This window comes from Pelodiscus sinensis, chromosome 22, assembly GCF_049634645.1.
Source record: "Pelodiscus sinensis isolate JC-2024 chromosome 22, ASM4963464v1, whole genome shotgun sequence".
NCBI lineage: Eukaryota > Metazoa > Chordata > Testudines > Trionychidae > Pelodiscus > Pelodiscus sinensis.
In genome coordinates this window covers 12,858,454-12,874,175 of record NC_134732.1, presented here as the reverse complement: position 1 = coordinate 12,874,175, position 15,722 = coordinate 12,858,454, and the positions used below count along the sequence as shown (strand labels likewise).

Below are 15,722 nucleotides of genomic sequence, written 5' to 3'. Positions count from 1 at the left end.
CAGGCTTTCCATTTGCTTCCCTTTATTAAATGTGTTGGGGTTTTTTTGTGTGGGAGTTTTTTGGTTTGTTTTTTGCTTTCTCAGTTTTATTTCTGCAAGTCAAACTCTTGCATCTTCTGCATTTTTCAACTCACTGTACATTTCTTCTTGGCAGAAAAGTCCTTAAGTAACCTCTATTGTTGCTTTTTTGCCCGGTCTTATGTTCAGTTCAATTGGAGTCATATTTCTTGCGATAAAAAGACTTTCTTTGTTGGTGGTTTGTCAGGGAGGAGTTACAGGGAAATTATCAAGTGATCCAGGGCAAAAATGAAGGTGGTGTAAAAATTAGTTTTCAGAACTTGACACTGACAGAAACGTTGCAGGCTTTTTGTTTGGATTTATACATTTTCCCTAGAGTGTTTGCAACCAAAACACTGCAGCAAGAAGTTAGTGCATGAGAACCTAAAAGTGAAACTGTCTTGCACAAAAACCATAGCTGACTAATATACCTTTAGAGTGAATTGAAGTGTATTTGGTGAATAGTTTGTATTTGGTGTGTGTACATTTAACGATGTAAAAGCTGTTGAGAGATTTAGCAGGTATCAAGGAACTCATCTTCTCCCCTCCCTGATCCTGCCCTAAGAATTACTCTGACACAGGATCCTTTAAATATTTCTATAAAATGTGAGGGAAGATTTAAGTAGGAGTATGGGTCTGGGTGTGGTGACCAATGATACTTTTATTCTTGGGACTGATCCCTTGTTTGTGAAGCTGTTGTCAGTAATGGATATATGAGTGTAGTCAGTATGTACAAAAAGCAGCATTAGGGAATCCCTGAATATGCTCCTGTCACTATGCTGGAACCAACTAACATTTACTGTGGCTGTGGGCTTATTTGTGCTCCAAACTTTTTAGAGCATCATTCTAAACTGTGGCATCTTGGGCTTGTTCTTCAGCAAACCTCTGTGTAACCTGAGTTTTCTAGATTTGCTTTAGAAACCAAAAGATCAAACTATCATCATGAATAGACTCTGGTGAGGAGTTATGTGGGCAAGCAAACCTGAGTCATTAGTTCTGTATATTGGATCCCTTGTCTCCTGTTGCTTTTGTTTTTCCTTTATTTGTGTCCCTGGAAAAACAAGGCAGGCATATCTGCCTACTCTGTATCGCTTCCCTCTGGTCTTGGTAGCGGAGGTTTATTAAGAATGCAGAGAGATCATTAAGACTGTATAACATATTTATTTTATTGTACTCACAGCATCATGTTTTGAAGGTGGGGAAAGGATGTAGTTTATTATGCTGAGATGAGGAAGTTTTCAGTGTTATCTTCTTTATCCAGTCAAAGTGTACAAGTGGGTTTAGATATGTTACAGGTCAGGTCCCTGCCCCAACAAACTTACAGTCTGGGACAATACTAATGAATATCAAGAGACTTGATTTCTTTTCCTCCTTGTCCTTGAATACTTGGCCCATTTAGGTATTCAGGTTCACCTTTGAGGTCACAGTTTTGCAACCTTTGCTAGAGTAGATTCTATCGTCATTGGGATAGTCGGACATTTCTAAGGCAATCTTTATGATAAGATCTTCATCTTCTTGATGGCCTTGGTAGCGCAGTTCCTCTCGGATGCACTCTTTCACATGTTTATATTCCAGGGGCAAGAAAGGGATGAAATAGTCCACCAGGTTCTTCTGGATCAACTTGCTATTCCAAAAGCCACCTGGGAGAGAGAGAGAGAGAGATTGAGGCTATGTGTAGACTGCTGCTTTTTATCGGAAAAAGGTATGCAAATTGCACGCCGCAATTTGCGTATCTTTTTCTGATTGTTTTCTTGGAAGAGGCTTTTCTAAAATTTGGCCCGTCTACACTGAGCCAAATTTCAGAAAAACCTCCTTTTTCGGAAGAGCCTTTCTTTCTCGTCAAAGGAAGTTGGAAGTGTTGGAAGAGCAGACGCATTCCCTCGATGTGGTGGAGTTTTTCCGGGATACCTCTGTAATCTAGACATAGCCAGAGAGAGAGAGAGAGAGAGAGAGACTGCATAATTCATGTGGGCTGCTATGGGCCCCAGGAGCTCAGAAGTACTCACTGTTCCTGTTATTGAAAATCTCAGCAGATAGCATAGACTGCAGGTCTCTCAGGGGAATTTCTTCTCTTTCCTTCTGCTTCCTCCAATGATCAAGTGTCACCTCAGTTATGTTGTCCCCTCCAGCATTACTGTTAGGTGAGAAATTAACTGGATCATCCAAATGACCCTCAGCAAAGCATTATCTCAGGAACAACACAAAGGGCCAGACTGTGCCTCCTCGTTCCATGCCTGGAAGGACCCCTCTGTGGGTGGATATGACAACTTGGGGAATTTCTGCACCACATATAAATTATGTTCGATATTATGGATTCTCGATATGTATTTTTCTCTGTGTGTCCATCAGAAGAAGAAATAAAAAGCGGCGAAGCAGTTAAAAATGAGAACGCTACAGGAACAGACAATATAATAGCAGAGCTGCTAAAAGCCGGTGGGATAAGTGCTATCAAAGCACTAGGAAAAATATGTAAGTTCAGTTACCACGTCTCCAGTTTCTTGTTGATGACCAAGGACAGTGGGTACAGCAAGGCACCTCCATCTGTGCAACCGAACTGTAGCCTTGTGAAAGCAGGTTCTCCCCCTTTGCCCTTGCTGACTCTGTGAAGCCACAATTACTCACTAGCCATTGGATTTCCTTACTTCAGGAAAAGGAAGATGGCCTTGCCGTAGTAGATGCCATTGACAGCCTCGCGATGGCCGAGGTACGGTATGATGGAGTCAATCAGACCATAGGGCATCTGTTCCATTTCAGAGAAAATGAAAAGTGACCTTGGACAGGCGCTGACATTCCCTCGAATCCAGTTCTGAAGCTGCTCCTGTGGGAACGGGCAAGATAGTCCGTGAGCAGGAGAGTAGGAAGTCAAGATGGTGGCTGGATTGTTTTTGGAGGAGGGATTCCACCACTGTTCTAACTTAGAGGCACTAAATATAATGCTAGTGATACATAAATGTAATCAAATCTCATGTTAGAGCCTCCCATTGACTTCAATGAGAGCAGGATCAGACTTTCAGTACACATATGTGTGCTGGCAGGGTATTTGTCTGGGTGTTGACTTCCATGAGACATTTCAGTTGCCAGAGTGTCTAATTCTGAACTCCTCATTCATTAAAGTCAAGGGGAGTTTTTGTTGAATAGAGCTGAGGGTAGTAGGAAGTGCAGAAATATGGAAAAAGAAGGACCTATAATCTCATAAGATGTGGTAAATTCTATGTCCCTGTATACATAGCATCTAAATCCTTTGGACTAATATTCACTAAAAGGATACAGTCAGACAGTATGGGTCTCAAATTTGACCTTCCTGAATGTTTATAATCTAATGATGAACATCTAAATACCCTAAAAATGTCCAGGGTTTATCTAGGTCCAGAATCTATAGTAATAAATATGGGTGAAAATGTTTGGCTAGAGCAAGAGCTGGCTTGAACATCAGCTCAAAGGCTGAACCAACCCAAGTGTTTGGAGAGGCTCACACAAGTTTATGAACTTTATATCAGGCTGTGTCTACATTGCAAAGAAAAGTCAGAAAAAGATACACAAATTGCAAACTGCAATTTGTGTATCTTTTTCCACTTTTCTTTCGGAAGAGGCTTTTCTGAAATTTGGCCTGTCTGCATGGGGCCAAATTTTGGGAAAACCTCCCCTTTCAGCACATCCCTTCTTCCTTGTACAATGAGGTTTACAGGGATGGCAAAAGAACGTGTTCACTTTTCTGAATTCTTGGTATCCTGGAAAAGCTCTGGAGTCTAGATGTACCTTCAGTTTTCACCCCCCTCTGCACTCTCCGGTTGTGCTCAGGATGGGGGGCAGAGATGCTGAAATTCCCTGGGCAGTGTGGGATCTGCATGCAGGACTCCTGACCTGTCCCCCCCTCTAGGAGAGCAGAGTCACAAGGGAAGTACCTTGTACTGCTGGATATGGTCAGCGTGTGGGAAATGCAAGACTGCGTTAAACTGATGGACAAAGCTCCTTCTTGCTTGGTGATGCTGGTACAGGTTCTGCGCAATGATCCTGCTGATGAAGGACTTGCCAGTGCCCGTCCAGCCATGGAAGGACATCACCAGCGGCTTCCTGGGCTGTTTGTCTCTGGCATGGCTGCTCAGCGCTTTCAGAACCACCTGGGTGGCAAGGTGCTGCCCGAAGACTTTCCGTTCCAAAGCCATCTGCAGGGCTGGAGGCATGATGAGATTTCAGCATCAGGAAGCGTTTTATCACCCCCTCCCTCCCAGGCTATTGTTAGACTGCAGATGGGCAGAATGTTCCCCGTTAGCGTTATCATGGGGCTGTGTATAATGGGAGCTGTAGGTGTTGAGCTGCTTACTAGATTTGGCCCACAGCGTCTGTTGGTGGGAGGCCAAGCAGCTTGTGGAGGGTACCTGGGAACTCCCACTAAGACTATCACTGTATCTGGTGCCTCATACATGGCCCAGGGATGTGATCCTATAGTTCTAGGGGACAAGATTGTGGAAATTCCCAGATCCTCTTTAACTACTTTGATGATATGCAAGGTACTAAATAGGTGGGGTAAGACACGTCTCCCTGCTGGGTCCCTCCTGTTCTCAAAAAAGACCTGACATTTCAGTGGCAAGAAGTACATCAAGGACCACTGCCGAGAGGCGGAGGACTGGAGGAAATAAGTGTACCTTGAAGTAATTGGAGCTATGCCAGTTTTATCCAGCAAAGGATCTGGCCCGGAATCTGCAGCATAGTCCTTCAGGGAAAGGGTTAATTCAAGGCCCAACATGACTGGTGCCGAGAACACAATAAAGGGGATTTCCTAGGCTGCAAGGCTCATGGTTTGTGGAAAATTTCCAACGGACCATTGAGTGTCTCGGTTTCTGCTTCCTGGCACTAATCCCCTGAAGGCAGGGTGAGATCGGCTGGCCAACTTCCACTTTCACTGGGGATGGTGCTTTCTTCGCAGAAATGAAACTGAAAGGCTAAAGAGCTCAGAGGCAGGATGGGCTAGTGGTAAAAGCCAGGGACTCTGAACCTCATGGTCCTGCATTGTACTCCCACCACTAGGCCTGACGCATGCATCCAAAATTCTCACTCGTGACTTTGGGCCCTACACAGGGGTGGCCAGACCAGGGGAAGCCATGGTGTAAGGGGGTAGAGAAGAGTGAGTAGGGGGTTAGGGGGTGAGGTTTGGGTGCCAGTGCCCTCCACCCTCGCTTTTAGGAAGCTTCTGCCACTCCTGGCTCTGCAGTGATTGGGTGCTCAACTGGAAGCAGGGACAATGGGAGGATTCATTAGCTCATGGCTTTAAATTCACTCCTGGATTGTGCCAGCATAAAGCAGGGGATTCTTGGCAAGGTAAGTCCCTCGAAGGAGATGTTGTTGTGTCATGAGGTACCTGCAACCTCTTCTCTGCCAGCAGGGACCTTTGGAATGGGAGGAGGGGCATTGCTGGGGCATGCAGCGATGTAGGCCATTCCCTGGCCAGCATCTGCCAGCTTAAGCCCTGGTAAGAAGGAAAGCTGACTTCTCCCATCAGCACTCCTGAGGGAGGGTAGTGATGAAAAGGCGGCCTGCATGGCCCCGGTTTGAATCCCTCCACCCTGAATGCGATAGCATTCCTGAGGTCAGTCGGTCCCTTGGCTTCCTCCGCCCACGTCGTTAGCTTGCTGCTGTGTGACAGACCGGGCCGGTCTGGGCACAGCTGAGGGCGTCCGCTCAGGGTGAATTGCTCAAATCCGGGGCTCCTTACAGTCCCCAGACTGGTGACCTCTCCAAACTGGCCACAAACCAGTCCCACAGAGCGCTTCAGCTGCCTGCCTGAAGCCTCACGAGCAAAACCCCTCCGACACCCCAGCAATATCCGTGCCCCAGATGGCCCCGGGCCTCATACACCGGTGGGGGGTCTTAGCACCCAACCCCACCTACCCCAAACAAGTTCTGTCTGGTTCCAAGAAACCAGCCACAGATCCCTGGTCAATTTACCCTTTGGACCTTACCCACAAATCACGCTGGGCCAATCCTTTAGCATCTAACAACTAAAGGATTATTACCACAAGAAAGAAAAGCAGGAGAGTGAGGTTGCTAAAGAATCATACATTACATGCATCAAATCTCCCAGTTCTCGATGCAGGCTCTAGCAGAGATGTTACAGCTGCTGGTTTAAAAGTCCTTGTTGCACATCCTAGAATCAGGATGGGTCCACAGTTCTTTCCGGCTCTTCGATCCCTGCATTGCTGCCTCTGGGATGAAGTGCTGAGCTGAGAACAAAATGGCATCGACCACATGGCCTCTTTATACCTCCTTCCTGGCCTCTTCTGGTATGCAGCAGGTCACCTGGTCCTCAGCCTCTCTCTGCTGGCCGCTCTTAGGCGTCCGCCCTCATACTTTAGGTGTGTCCTTGGCCCATTGAGTGCCATTGTCCCACAGGGCCTCGCCAATTAGCATGTCCACAGGCCCGGGCTCTGCCCAATGCTCAGCCACTTGCAGAGAAGTATTCAGTATCCACACAGACTACAGATTCCTAACTACACACACAGACATTATACAACCACATAAATAGCTTACATAGGATTATCAGATAATAAGCTTGTATTTCGCACCCCACATGGCCCCCTATTATACCATTGTTGGGGCCAGCACCCCCACCTATGGGTGCAGCCATGATCTGGCTGCTTCCCTCAAATTCCAGTAACATGACACCCCCAACGCAAAATTGATGCAGGAAGTGATGCTAGTAACATCACTGAGGGCATCACAGGCCTCCCCATGCTTTGGCTCTGTGTCATCACATGTTCTACCCAATGTTAGAAACAACAATACAGAGCTGGATGAGAGTATGAGAACCCAGTGAGCCTAAAATAGACTTCATTATTGCAAGGTCTGCCCTATTGATAACCATGTCCTTGCACTGTCTCACCAACCCAAGGTAGAACTTAGTAAGAACCACAGCTACTTGGATCTGCTTCTGCGGCATGATCCCTAAGTGTGTCAGGTGATTTTGCCCCGAGCTGACGAAAGTAGTGAATTTATTCAGGCCAGCTCTGGCAACTCTCTGAACAACAATGAACACTGTGCGAATGCAGGCATTCTCACCCCAAATCATGTAGGCATTTTTGAATTTAGCCACGAAAACAAAATGGTGGCATGCCTCAGTTTCCCTTTTCACACAGGACCTTCTGGCCGGAACCCTTTTTGTCCTGTAAAAAATTCCAAGGCCAGTTCCAAGTGTTAACCATGAAATAGCAACATCACAATGACCCCTTACATACCGTCTGTCGTTTGGTACATCTCCAGACAGATTACATTTTCATAAGATCATGCATATTGTATACCTTTACATTTCTCTGCAACAATAATACATTGGTTACAAGAATTACCATCAGTAACAAGAACAATCCTATCTCAGGTGTATATTGACTTTCTCCATCAGGCCCCTTCTCTGGCCCCACACCATTGCAGTTTTGGCCCTTCAGGTTCAAACTGCAAATCTTCTTGGCCAAAGCAAGTCCTGCCCCTCCCCCTTGTCCTCTGGGCTCCAGGCCTGAAACCTCTGGCCTGACCAAGACAAAGGGATGGCTGGGTGTGACTCCCTGGCTCACAATGGCCCTGGAATTCTCCCCCTTCCCCCACTCAGTGGGGTAACAGCAGTAAGCTGTAGACTCCCAAGTCTCTCCTTTGTCCACCTCCAACCTCTGTTTCCACATGGAACCAGCTATCCACTTCCCTGATTGATTATGAGTGTCCACCGTGTCCAGAGACGGGAGTTTAACTGCCATCTCCTGCATCCTAGAGAGAGTGACCACACAGCTGTTCTGCTCTGCATACTTAGCTACATAGTGTCTCAGATTCAGGAGAAGAACTAACTTCCCACTCTCCTCATTCACCTGGGAATAATCCTGTCCCAAAGACACTGACTTCCCAGCAAGCTGGTCACACACAGTCACTGGGTTAACAGCCTGCTCCAATTCTCTGGCTGTTCCTGCCTCATCTGGAACAACCCTCAGTCCCTCCGAGACCTCTCCACCACCATCCACACTGGGTTTCCCTAAACCCAAGTCAGTGGAGTCACTGTTAACAGACAAGTTCTGTCTGTCAGGCACTGCAACAAGTGCCTCACACACCAAGCTGCTGCCTTTTACAGGCAGAGCTTTCTCCTGAATGCCTTTTCCAAGCAAGGTCCTGTCACCTCCCTCAGTCACAGCAAACTGCTTGCTACAAGCACTGCCAGGACTCTCCTCCCTATGAGCTTCCTTAAGCCACAGTTCACCCTTCTCTGGCTCTGCAGTAGCATTGCCCTGCTGAGCCCCAACCAACTCCTCCTGCAATTCCCTGACTCCCTGGGTCATCTCTGGCCCCTCAGGTGGATTCACAGACAATCCCCTCTCAGGCACATAGACAGACTCACAAGAGACAGGGTCAGAGGCACCTTCTCTCCCTTTGCAACTCTATAGATGGCTGTAAATGCCCACACCATCATTAGGCTCCAGAGTTAACATTCCCTCATTCTCTCCTTGTGCCCGGGTTAAGGGGTCACCCTGGTCCCACAGAGTCACTTCCCCCTCTTCCAGCAACACAGCAGCATCAGTCACAATATCAAGGTCACCACTGTCTGATCTCTGGGGTTCTGGCAAAACACTGACTGGATCTACCTGAGTCACCTCATCCTTCTCCCCAGCAGACACGAACTTAGAGCCACCTCCTTTCTGGGCCTTCTCTGTATCCAGACCTAACTCTGGGACAACAGCACTGCTCTCAGCCAACACAGGCTGTGGGGCACCTTCCTCAGACAAAGGAAGAAACTCTTCCCCACACACGGACAGACAACCAGAGACAGTTTCTCCCTTGTCCCAATACCCCTGGCTAATCTCAGGCATACAGCTAGCCACTGAGACAGCTTCCTTTACTGCCCCACTGCTACTTCCACCAGCCAAATTGCCAGCTTGCACACACTGTGCTTCACAACTCAATTTCAGCTTGTGCTGGTTCAATTCCACAAACCTCACCAGCCACCAACTCCTCAACTAAAACTTCATTCTGGCCAGCCACTCCAGGCTGCCCCAGAGAAACATTTCCCTGACTTCTGGGCTCTTCCTGCCCTGGTTCTGATTCCAGCCTCACCTCTGAGGCATCAGATGGGCCCTCACCCACAGGCTCACTGTCCCCCTGCACAGACACACAGCCATCTGCCACAGGCACACATGTAGAAACACTTTCCCCTTGGCTACAGGGAGACTGACCAGCTCCAGGAAACTTTCCATGCCCACATGCACCCCCTTCCCAAACCTCCCTGTTAGCTACAGGTAACACAAAAGGTTTGCATTCATACATGCTTTGGGGTTGGGTCATCACATCAGCTGGGCAAAATACATCTGCCATATCGTAAGCACACCGCATACCCACAGAGTTATACATTGAACCTTCAGGAGAATACAGTCTCTCTTGTTCTTTTAGTCTCTTAAGCTGGAGGTCAAGTCTAGCATTTTCCTCCTTGGCTAGGGCCATCTTCTTTGCATGCTCTACCTCTTCCCTCCGCTGCCTCTCAGCATATTCTGCCTTTTTCTCCTCAAGTTCCCGATCCATCTCCTTCTGTCTCTTAGCAATTTCTTCATCTGCCTTCTTTCAGCAGCTTCCTTGGCTCGCTTCTGATCCCTTTCATCCACATCTCTGGTTAGTAACAACACTACCAGATCTAGTTTAGAGGCCCTCTTCCTAAAGGCAATGCCTCTCCCCAAGCACAAATCCTTCAGAGCACTTTTGCCCAGACTCTCATATAATCCCGGGATCATCGCAGCGGCTCTTTAACCAACCAAACTCTCAACACCAAAAATCAAATTTAGACAGCGTGGGGTCCTGATCCCAAATCTCAATTGACCAAGATCTGTGGATCCTGCCGACTACGCCACTGTGACAGACCGGGCCGGTCTGGGCACAGCTGAGGGCGTCCGCTCAGGGTGAATTGCTCAAATCCGGGGCTCCTTACAGTCCCCAGACTGGTGACCTCTCCGAACAGGCCACAAACCAGTCCCACAGAGCGCTTCAGCTGCCTGCCTGAAGCCTCACGAGCAAAACCCCTCCAACACCCCAGCAATATCCGTGCCCCAGATGGCCCCAGGCCTCATACACCGGTGGGGGGTCTTAGCACCCAATCCCACCTACCCCAAACAAGTTCTGTCCGGTTCCAAGAAACCAGCCACAGATCCCTGGTCAATTTACCCTTTGGACCTTACCCACAAATCACGCTAGGCCAATCCTTTAGCATCTAACAACTAAAGGTTTATTACCACAAGAAAGAAAAGCAGGAGAGTGAGGTTGCTAAAGAATCATACATTACATGAATCAAATCTCCCAGTTCTCGATGCAGGCTCTAGCAGAGATGTTACAGCTGCTGGTTTAAAAGTCCTTGTTGCACATCCTAGAATCAGGATGGGTCCACAGTTCTTTCTGGCTCTTCGATCCCTGCATTGCTGCCTCTGGGATGAAGTGCTGAGCTAAGAACAAAATGGCATCGATCACATGGCCTCTTTATACCTCCTTCCTGGCCTCTTCTGGTATGCAGCAGGTCACCTGGTCCTCAGCCTCTCTCTGCTGGCCGCTCTTAGGCGTCCACCCTCATGCTTTAGGTGTGTCCTTGGCCCATTGAGTGCCATTGTCCCACAGGGCCTCGCTAATTAGCATGTCCACAGGCCCGGGCTCTGCCCAATGCTCAGCCACTTGCAGAGAAGTATTCAGTATCCACACAGACTACAGATTCCTAACTACACACACAGACATTATACAACCACATAAATTGCTTACATAGGATTGTCACATAATAAGCTTGTATTCCGCACCCCACATGGCTCCCTATTATACCATTGTTGGGGCCAGCACCCCCACCTATGGGTGCAGCCATGATCTGGCTGCTTCCCTCAAATTCCAGTAACATGACATGCTGCTATTACCTGGGATGTCCAGGGTGTCCTTCATATTGCAGCACACCAGGAAGCGGCACTTGAGCCAGGAGGCAGGGGTGAAGAGCTGCCACACGATAGCTGCCCCGCCGAAAAAAAATGAGGTGGTGACGGGGTCCAGCGCTGGCACCAGAGCGGGTACCAGCGCAAAGAAGCCAGCCACGGCCAAAAGCTTCATGGCAGGAGCTGAAGGGCAAACTGTCTCCGTGACTGGTGAAAGCAAAAGGGAAAGCCTTGCAATGGGATTTCCTGGTGCGCGCCTGCAGTGTCAGGCTGTTCAGTGAGCTGGAGGAACCTGGATAAACCACTGCAATGACTGGAGCTGAGTCATCATCACATTATCGTTACACGTGGTGTTAGCAACGTGGCGTCTGAGCGAGGTTACGTCCCCGTGAGGGGGAGTGCGCGTGCGGGCGGAGCTGCTTTGGCCCACTCCCTTGTGCTCCCGTGGAGCAGCAGAACCGGATCCCAGCTGGAATTTTCTTGAGGGAGCTGCTAGTGTGTCTGCTGCCCCCTGTGGGCTTAGGCCTACCAGAGCCTCAGACCTCTGCATGTTTGGGGCTTGATGCCATGGGTTCTGAGCTCTTTGAATCCTACTGATTTCCTCAGGAGTGGAGAGCACTCAGCATCTTGCAGGACTAAACCTTTCCCCAGCTACTGGGAGGTGGGGGGATGGGACATTTTGCTCCTTTTTAAAGCAAAGCCCTCTCCACAGCAGGTTCCCTTGCCAATGCTGCCCCACAAGATATGTCATAAGAACGGCCATACTGGGTCAGACCAAAGGTCCTTCTAGCCCAGTATCCTGTCTACCGACAGTGGCCAGCACCAGGTGCCCCAGAGAGGGTAGACCGAAGACAATGATCGAGCGATTTGTCTCCTGCCATCTCTCTCCAGCCTCTGACAAACAGAGGCCAAGGACACCATTTTATCCCCTGGCGAATAGCCTTTTATGGACCTAACCTCCATGAAATCATCTAGCTTCTCTTTAAACTCTGTTATAGTCCTAGCCTTCACAGCCTCCTCTGGCAAGGAGTTCCACAGGTTGACTACACGCTGTGTGAAGAAGAACTTTCTTTTATTCATGTCAGGGCCATTCTGGGCTGCTCCATTTCTCCATGCCCTGCACGGCTAGGCTGAGGATGTGCAAAGTCCCAGATCAGGAGAAGGACACGTGTAGGCTTGAAAACCAGAGACTAATTCATCCTCTGGGCAAACATTTGAAACCCTTTCCTCTGTAATGGACCAGTAAAGAGGGTCGGGAAATGATTTTTCCCCTGTGAAAAATGTCAGGTTTTGTAAAAAAGGGAAAAAAATTCAAGAGCTGATTAAAAACAACCCCACAATATTGTTGACAAAAGTGACAGATGTTGTGACTCCTTGGGTCACAACCCCCTCTCAGACCTTGCGCCCCAATCTGCTATCCCTGGTTACAGCCCAAATTTCTGCATCCCCTCCTGCACTCCTGTCCCAGGTTATACCCCCCTCCCAGACCCTTCACCCCTTCCTCCTATACCCCTCCCCCAGAATCCTCTCCTGTGCGCATATTACTCCCAGACCCTACACCTCAATCCTCTGTCCTGGTCAGTCAGTGCCCTGCATGGAACCCTGAACCACTGGCTGGGCAGGGCTGATTAATTAATCACCTGTGAAGCTGTGTTTCTGCACAGCTTAGCGGGAACACTGGTCACAACCCAAACCCCTGCACTCCTCCCCCAGGTCTCACTCCCCTCCCAGACTCTGCACTCTCTCCTGTACCCCAGTTTGCTGCACCAGGTCTCAATCCCCTCCTTCACCCAACTGTTCCCCAGATCACACGCCCCAGTCCTTTACCCCAACCTACATCCCAGATCCTCGCACCTCCTTCATTTTGCCCACCCCTAGATAAGAGGAAGAGAGAGGCAACAAAAGAGAGTAACAGAAATGTTATGGGGATGAAAAAGAGGAGGGGGATAGGAAGCGGAAGAGATACAAAATGTAGACCTGAGCCTACGAAGGCAAGATAGGTACAGCCATTCCTTTGATATCCTCTGCTGATGTGATGGATGCTCTAGGTGCTCTGAGCAGCAATGTCACAAGAGACAGACAGAAGCCCTGGTTAAGTCCTAGACCAGTACCACAAGATCCAGCGTGTGATCCTGGCTCTGCCACTGCTCTGCTGTGTGATCTTGGGCAAGTCACTTCACCTGTCCCATGAGACTAATGACACTGACCTCCTAGGTAAAGTGGTTGGAGACCTATGGGTGAAAATCCTGCTATAAAAGCTAGTTGTCATTATCGCTGAAAATGACTCTGCAGGGAATTTGGACAGGAGTGTTCACTGCAACATGGGTAGATAAGTAGGCCTGGTATGTGTGTCCTGACGAAACTATTAAAAGGTCGGTGTGGGGGAAATGGCACTAAATTAACCAGAAAACAAAGGCTGGCTATGAAACAAACAGCTAGCTCCAGTGTTAAGCTTTCTATTCCAAGCACCGGATCCATAACCTACTGGAAGCAACAGGAGACTGTCCTGCTTGTACATTTTATTTTTTCCAAGAAAACTCATCAATTCTCTGGAAGTTTCTATTGACCCGTCCCCATGTTCAGAGTCCCCAAATGCTTTGTATGTTGTATAAGTTATTCCACTGCTTTAGCTGGTTTGTCACTGAGCCCAAAGTCCGATATCTGTGCTCCTGCTCACCTGTACAGTCCAGCACCCATATAGTGAATCTGTTAATGCTTGAAGCGTAAAATCATGATCACACTCCACTTCTGTCAGCCATGCTCAGATGAAAAGCCATTGGCCAAGGGGCACCTTTCAACACCTGGGGTGGCAGGTTTGGATTTTGGCTTTGGCTGGACAGCAGCCTCCTTTTTTGGCACATCTCCAGGTCTCCAATTAACACATTTGAAAGGGGAGTTCAGAATGTCGGCCCGCTGGGGAGAACCTCCAGCCCTAGCAAGGCATCCTTCAGCCATGTGAGAGCCAAACCCATCTGACTCAGTGAAATGGGGTGGCACTCACCATCCATGTGCACCCCTCATCTGCCGACACTGCCACTTTAAAAACCCTTTTGGTTACTCAGCCCCCCAGCTAAGTCACACTGCTGTGTGATACTCAAACCCATTCTGGGGTGCACATTTACCAGGGGCCCATCCTGGTGCCCTCTGCTGGGCTATGTCTACACTATGTTGCGGCTTCTTGCGCGAGTAATTTGCAAATGAGGCTAAGTGTGGAATATCACTGAGCCTCATTTGCATACCTAATGAGCCACCATTTTTTTCAGAAGAGGCTCTTGTGCAAGAAGGAGCATCTACACTGCCCCTCCTTGCGCAAGAAAAACCCTCTTGCACAATGCCGTTACACCTATTACTTGACAGGAAGAACGGCATTGCGCAAGAGGGTTTTTCTTGCGCAAGAAGGGGCAGTGTAGATGCTCCTTCTTGCACAAGAGCCTCTTCTGAAGAAAATGGTGGCTCATTAGGTATGCAAATGAGGCTCAGCAATATTACACACTTAGCCTCATTTGCATATTACCCACGCAAGAAGCCGCAAGTGTAAACATAGCCCTGGTGTCTCCACATTTGTGTGTCAGTTTCTTCTCAGTCTCTTTCCCCACTCAGATAGACTGGCACCCCCAGAGCTTCCCCTCCTGAAGGCAATTTCCTCAGCCAGCCTTGTAATCTTCTCAACTTCAGCTCAGCTCCACACTGACTGCTTGCTAGTTGCAGCTCCTTTTATAGGCCTCCTTGGCTCCTGATTGGCTGATTCTTCCACAGCCTCTCTAGCCTCTTGGAGGACTTATCTATGGCTCTTCCAGGGCCAGGGCCTTGTCCAACCTGTCACACTCAGACTGTGGCAAGTTTCTCCTCTGTACTTGTATTTTTGCATTTAACTTAATATTCTAGGAAATATATCTTTCACTCTGCCATAGGACTCTAGGCTCTATTGGTGAAAAAAGGTAGAGTTGCTTTAGAGACAATGGAATATGACCTGACTTGGTCCGATTCTCCATTACCACGCATGCTTGTGTAGTCACAAGAGTGGTGCAAGTGCTATCACTCTCATTTAAGCAGCCTGACACTCACTTTGCACTGGTGTAAATGAATACACAAGTTACAGGACAAGGGAGAATCAACCCTGGCCTCTAAACTGTGCCCCTAGCCTGCTCAAGGGAGTACAATTTTATTAAGCTGAAAATACCTTTTTCAATGATATGAGAATATAGTTATTGGTGTAGAACTGCTATGTTCCCAGATGTGCTCCTCAGTCCCACAGACTTACAGAGGGGTGAGAAGTGCAAATGGAACTGTAGTTAGGGAGGCTAGACTGTGCCAATGCAGTTATTAAAGCTATCTGGAGAGAAAGGGCAAGAGAGGTACTTTATTTATTTCATTACTGTAATGGCCAGAGGCCTCGGTCAAGACTGGATCCATTTGCACAAAGTGCTGTACAAAAACAAAGCAAGAGACAGTCTCTGCCCCAAAGAACTTGCAATCAAATGTTTGTTACTTTGCCATCCACCCATGCCAATGGGAAAGGCACTGTTGCTAAGTGGTTAGAGTCCTAGCTTAGGACCCAGGTTCTATTCCTCGCTCTGACACTGCTAAAGAGCGGTGTAAGCCAGTGTTTCTCAACCAGTGGTACGAGTACCCTTAGGGGTACTCGAGAGAAGTCTGGGGGGGGGGGTTACGTCAACACAACTGACATTTGGAGAAAACTGAATTTTTGTTTTAAGTTTTGCAGTGCTTTATTATTTTTGTACTTTTTACACC

The 15,722-nt window shown here is 48.3% G+C and overlaps 1 protein-coding gene and 1 long non-coding RNA gene across 4 annotated transcripts in view; one reads left to right on the top strand and one right to left on the bottom strand.

Annotated features, from left to right (window-relative positions):
• LOC142819309 (uncharacterized) overlaps nt 1–15,722 on the top strand; it is a 46,004-nt gene that overhangs the window by 9,933 nt on the left and 20,349 nt on the right. The window lies entirely within an intron of this gene.
• LOC102450179 (torsin-1A-like) lies at nt 1,236–11,244 on the bottom strand. Of its 3 annotated transcripts, none has more exons than XM_025187370.2 (5): nt 10,959–11,244; nt 3,960–4,228; nt 2,700–2,875; nt 2,064–2,191; nt 1,236–1,697 (listed from the first exon to the last, which is right to left on the bottom strand). In XM_025187370.2, the coding sequence occupies exons 1-5, from the start codon at nt 11,143–11,145 to the stop codon at nt 1,453–1,455; spliced, it is 1,005 nt and encodes a 334-aa protein (XP_025043155.2). In that variant the 5' UTR covers nt 11,146–11,244; the 3' UTR covers nt 1,236–1,452. The 3 variants fall into 3 exon arrangements, with proteins under 3 accessions (XP_025043155.2, XP_075761371.1, XP_075761370.1); XM_075905256.1 differs by lacking the exon at nt 10,959–11,244 and adding an exon at nt 6,119–7,515; XM_075905255.1 differs by lacking the exons at nt 1,236–1,697; nt 2,064–2,191; nt 2,700–2,875; nt 3,960–4,228 and adding an exon at nt 4,237–10,505 and having other exon boundaries at nt 10,959–11,089.

Bases quoted from the DNA above. Each gene is read 5' to 3' on its own strand.
- LOC102450179 (XM_075905255.1), bottom strand. From the start codon at position 8,363: ATGACCCAGGGAGTCAGGGAATTGCAGGAGGAGTTGGTTGGGGCTCAG.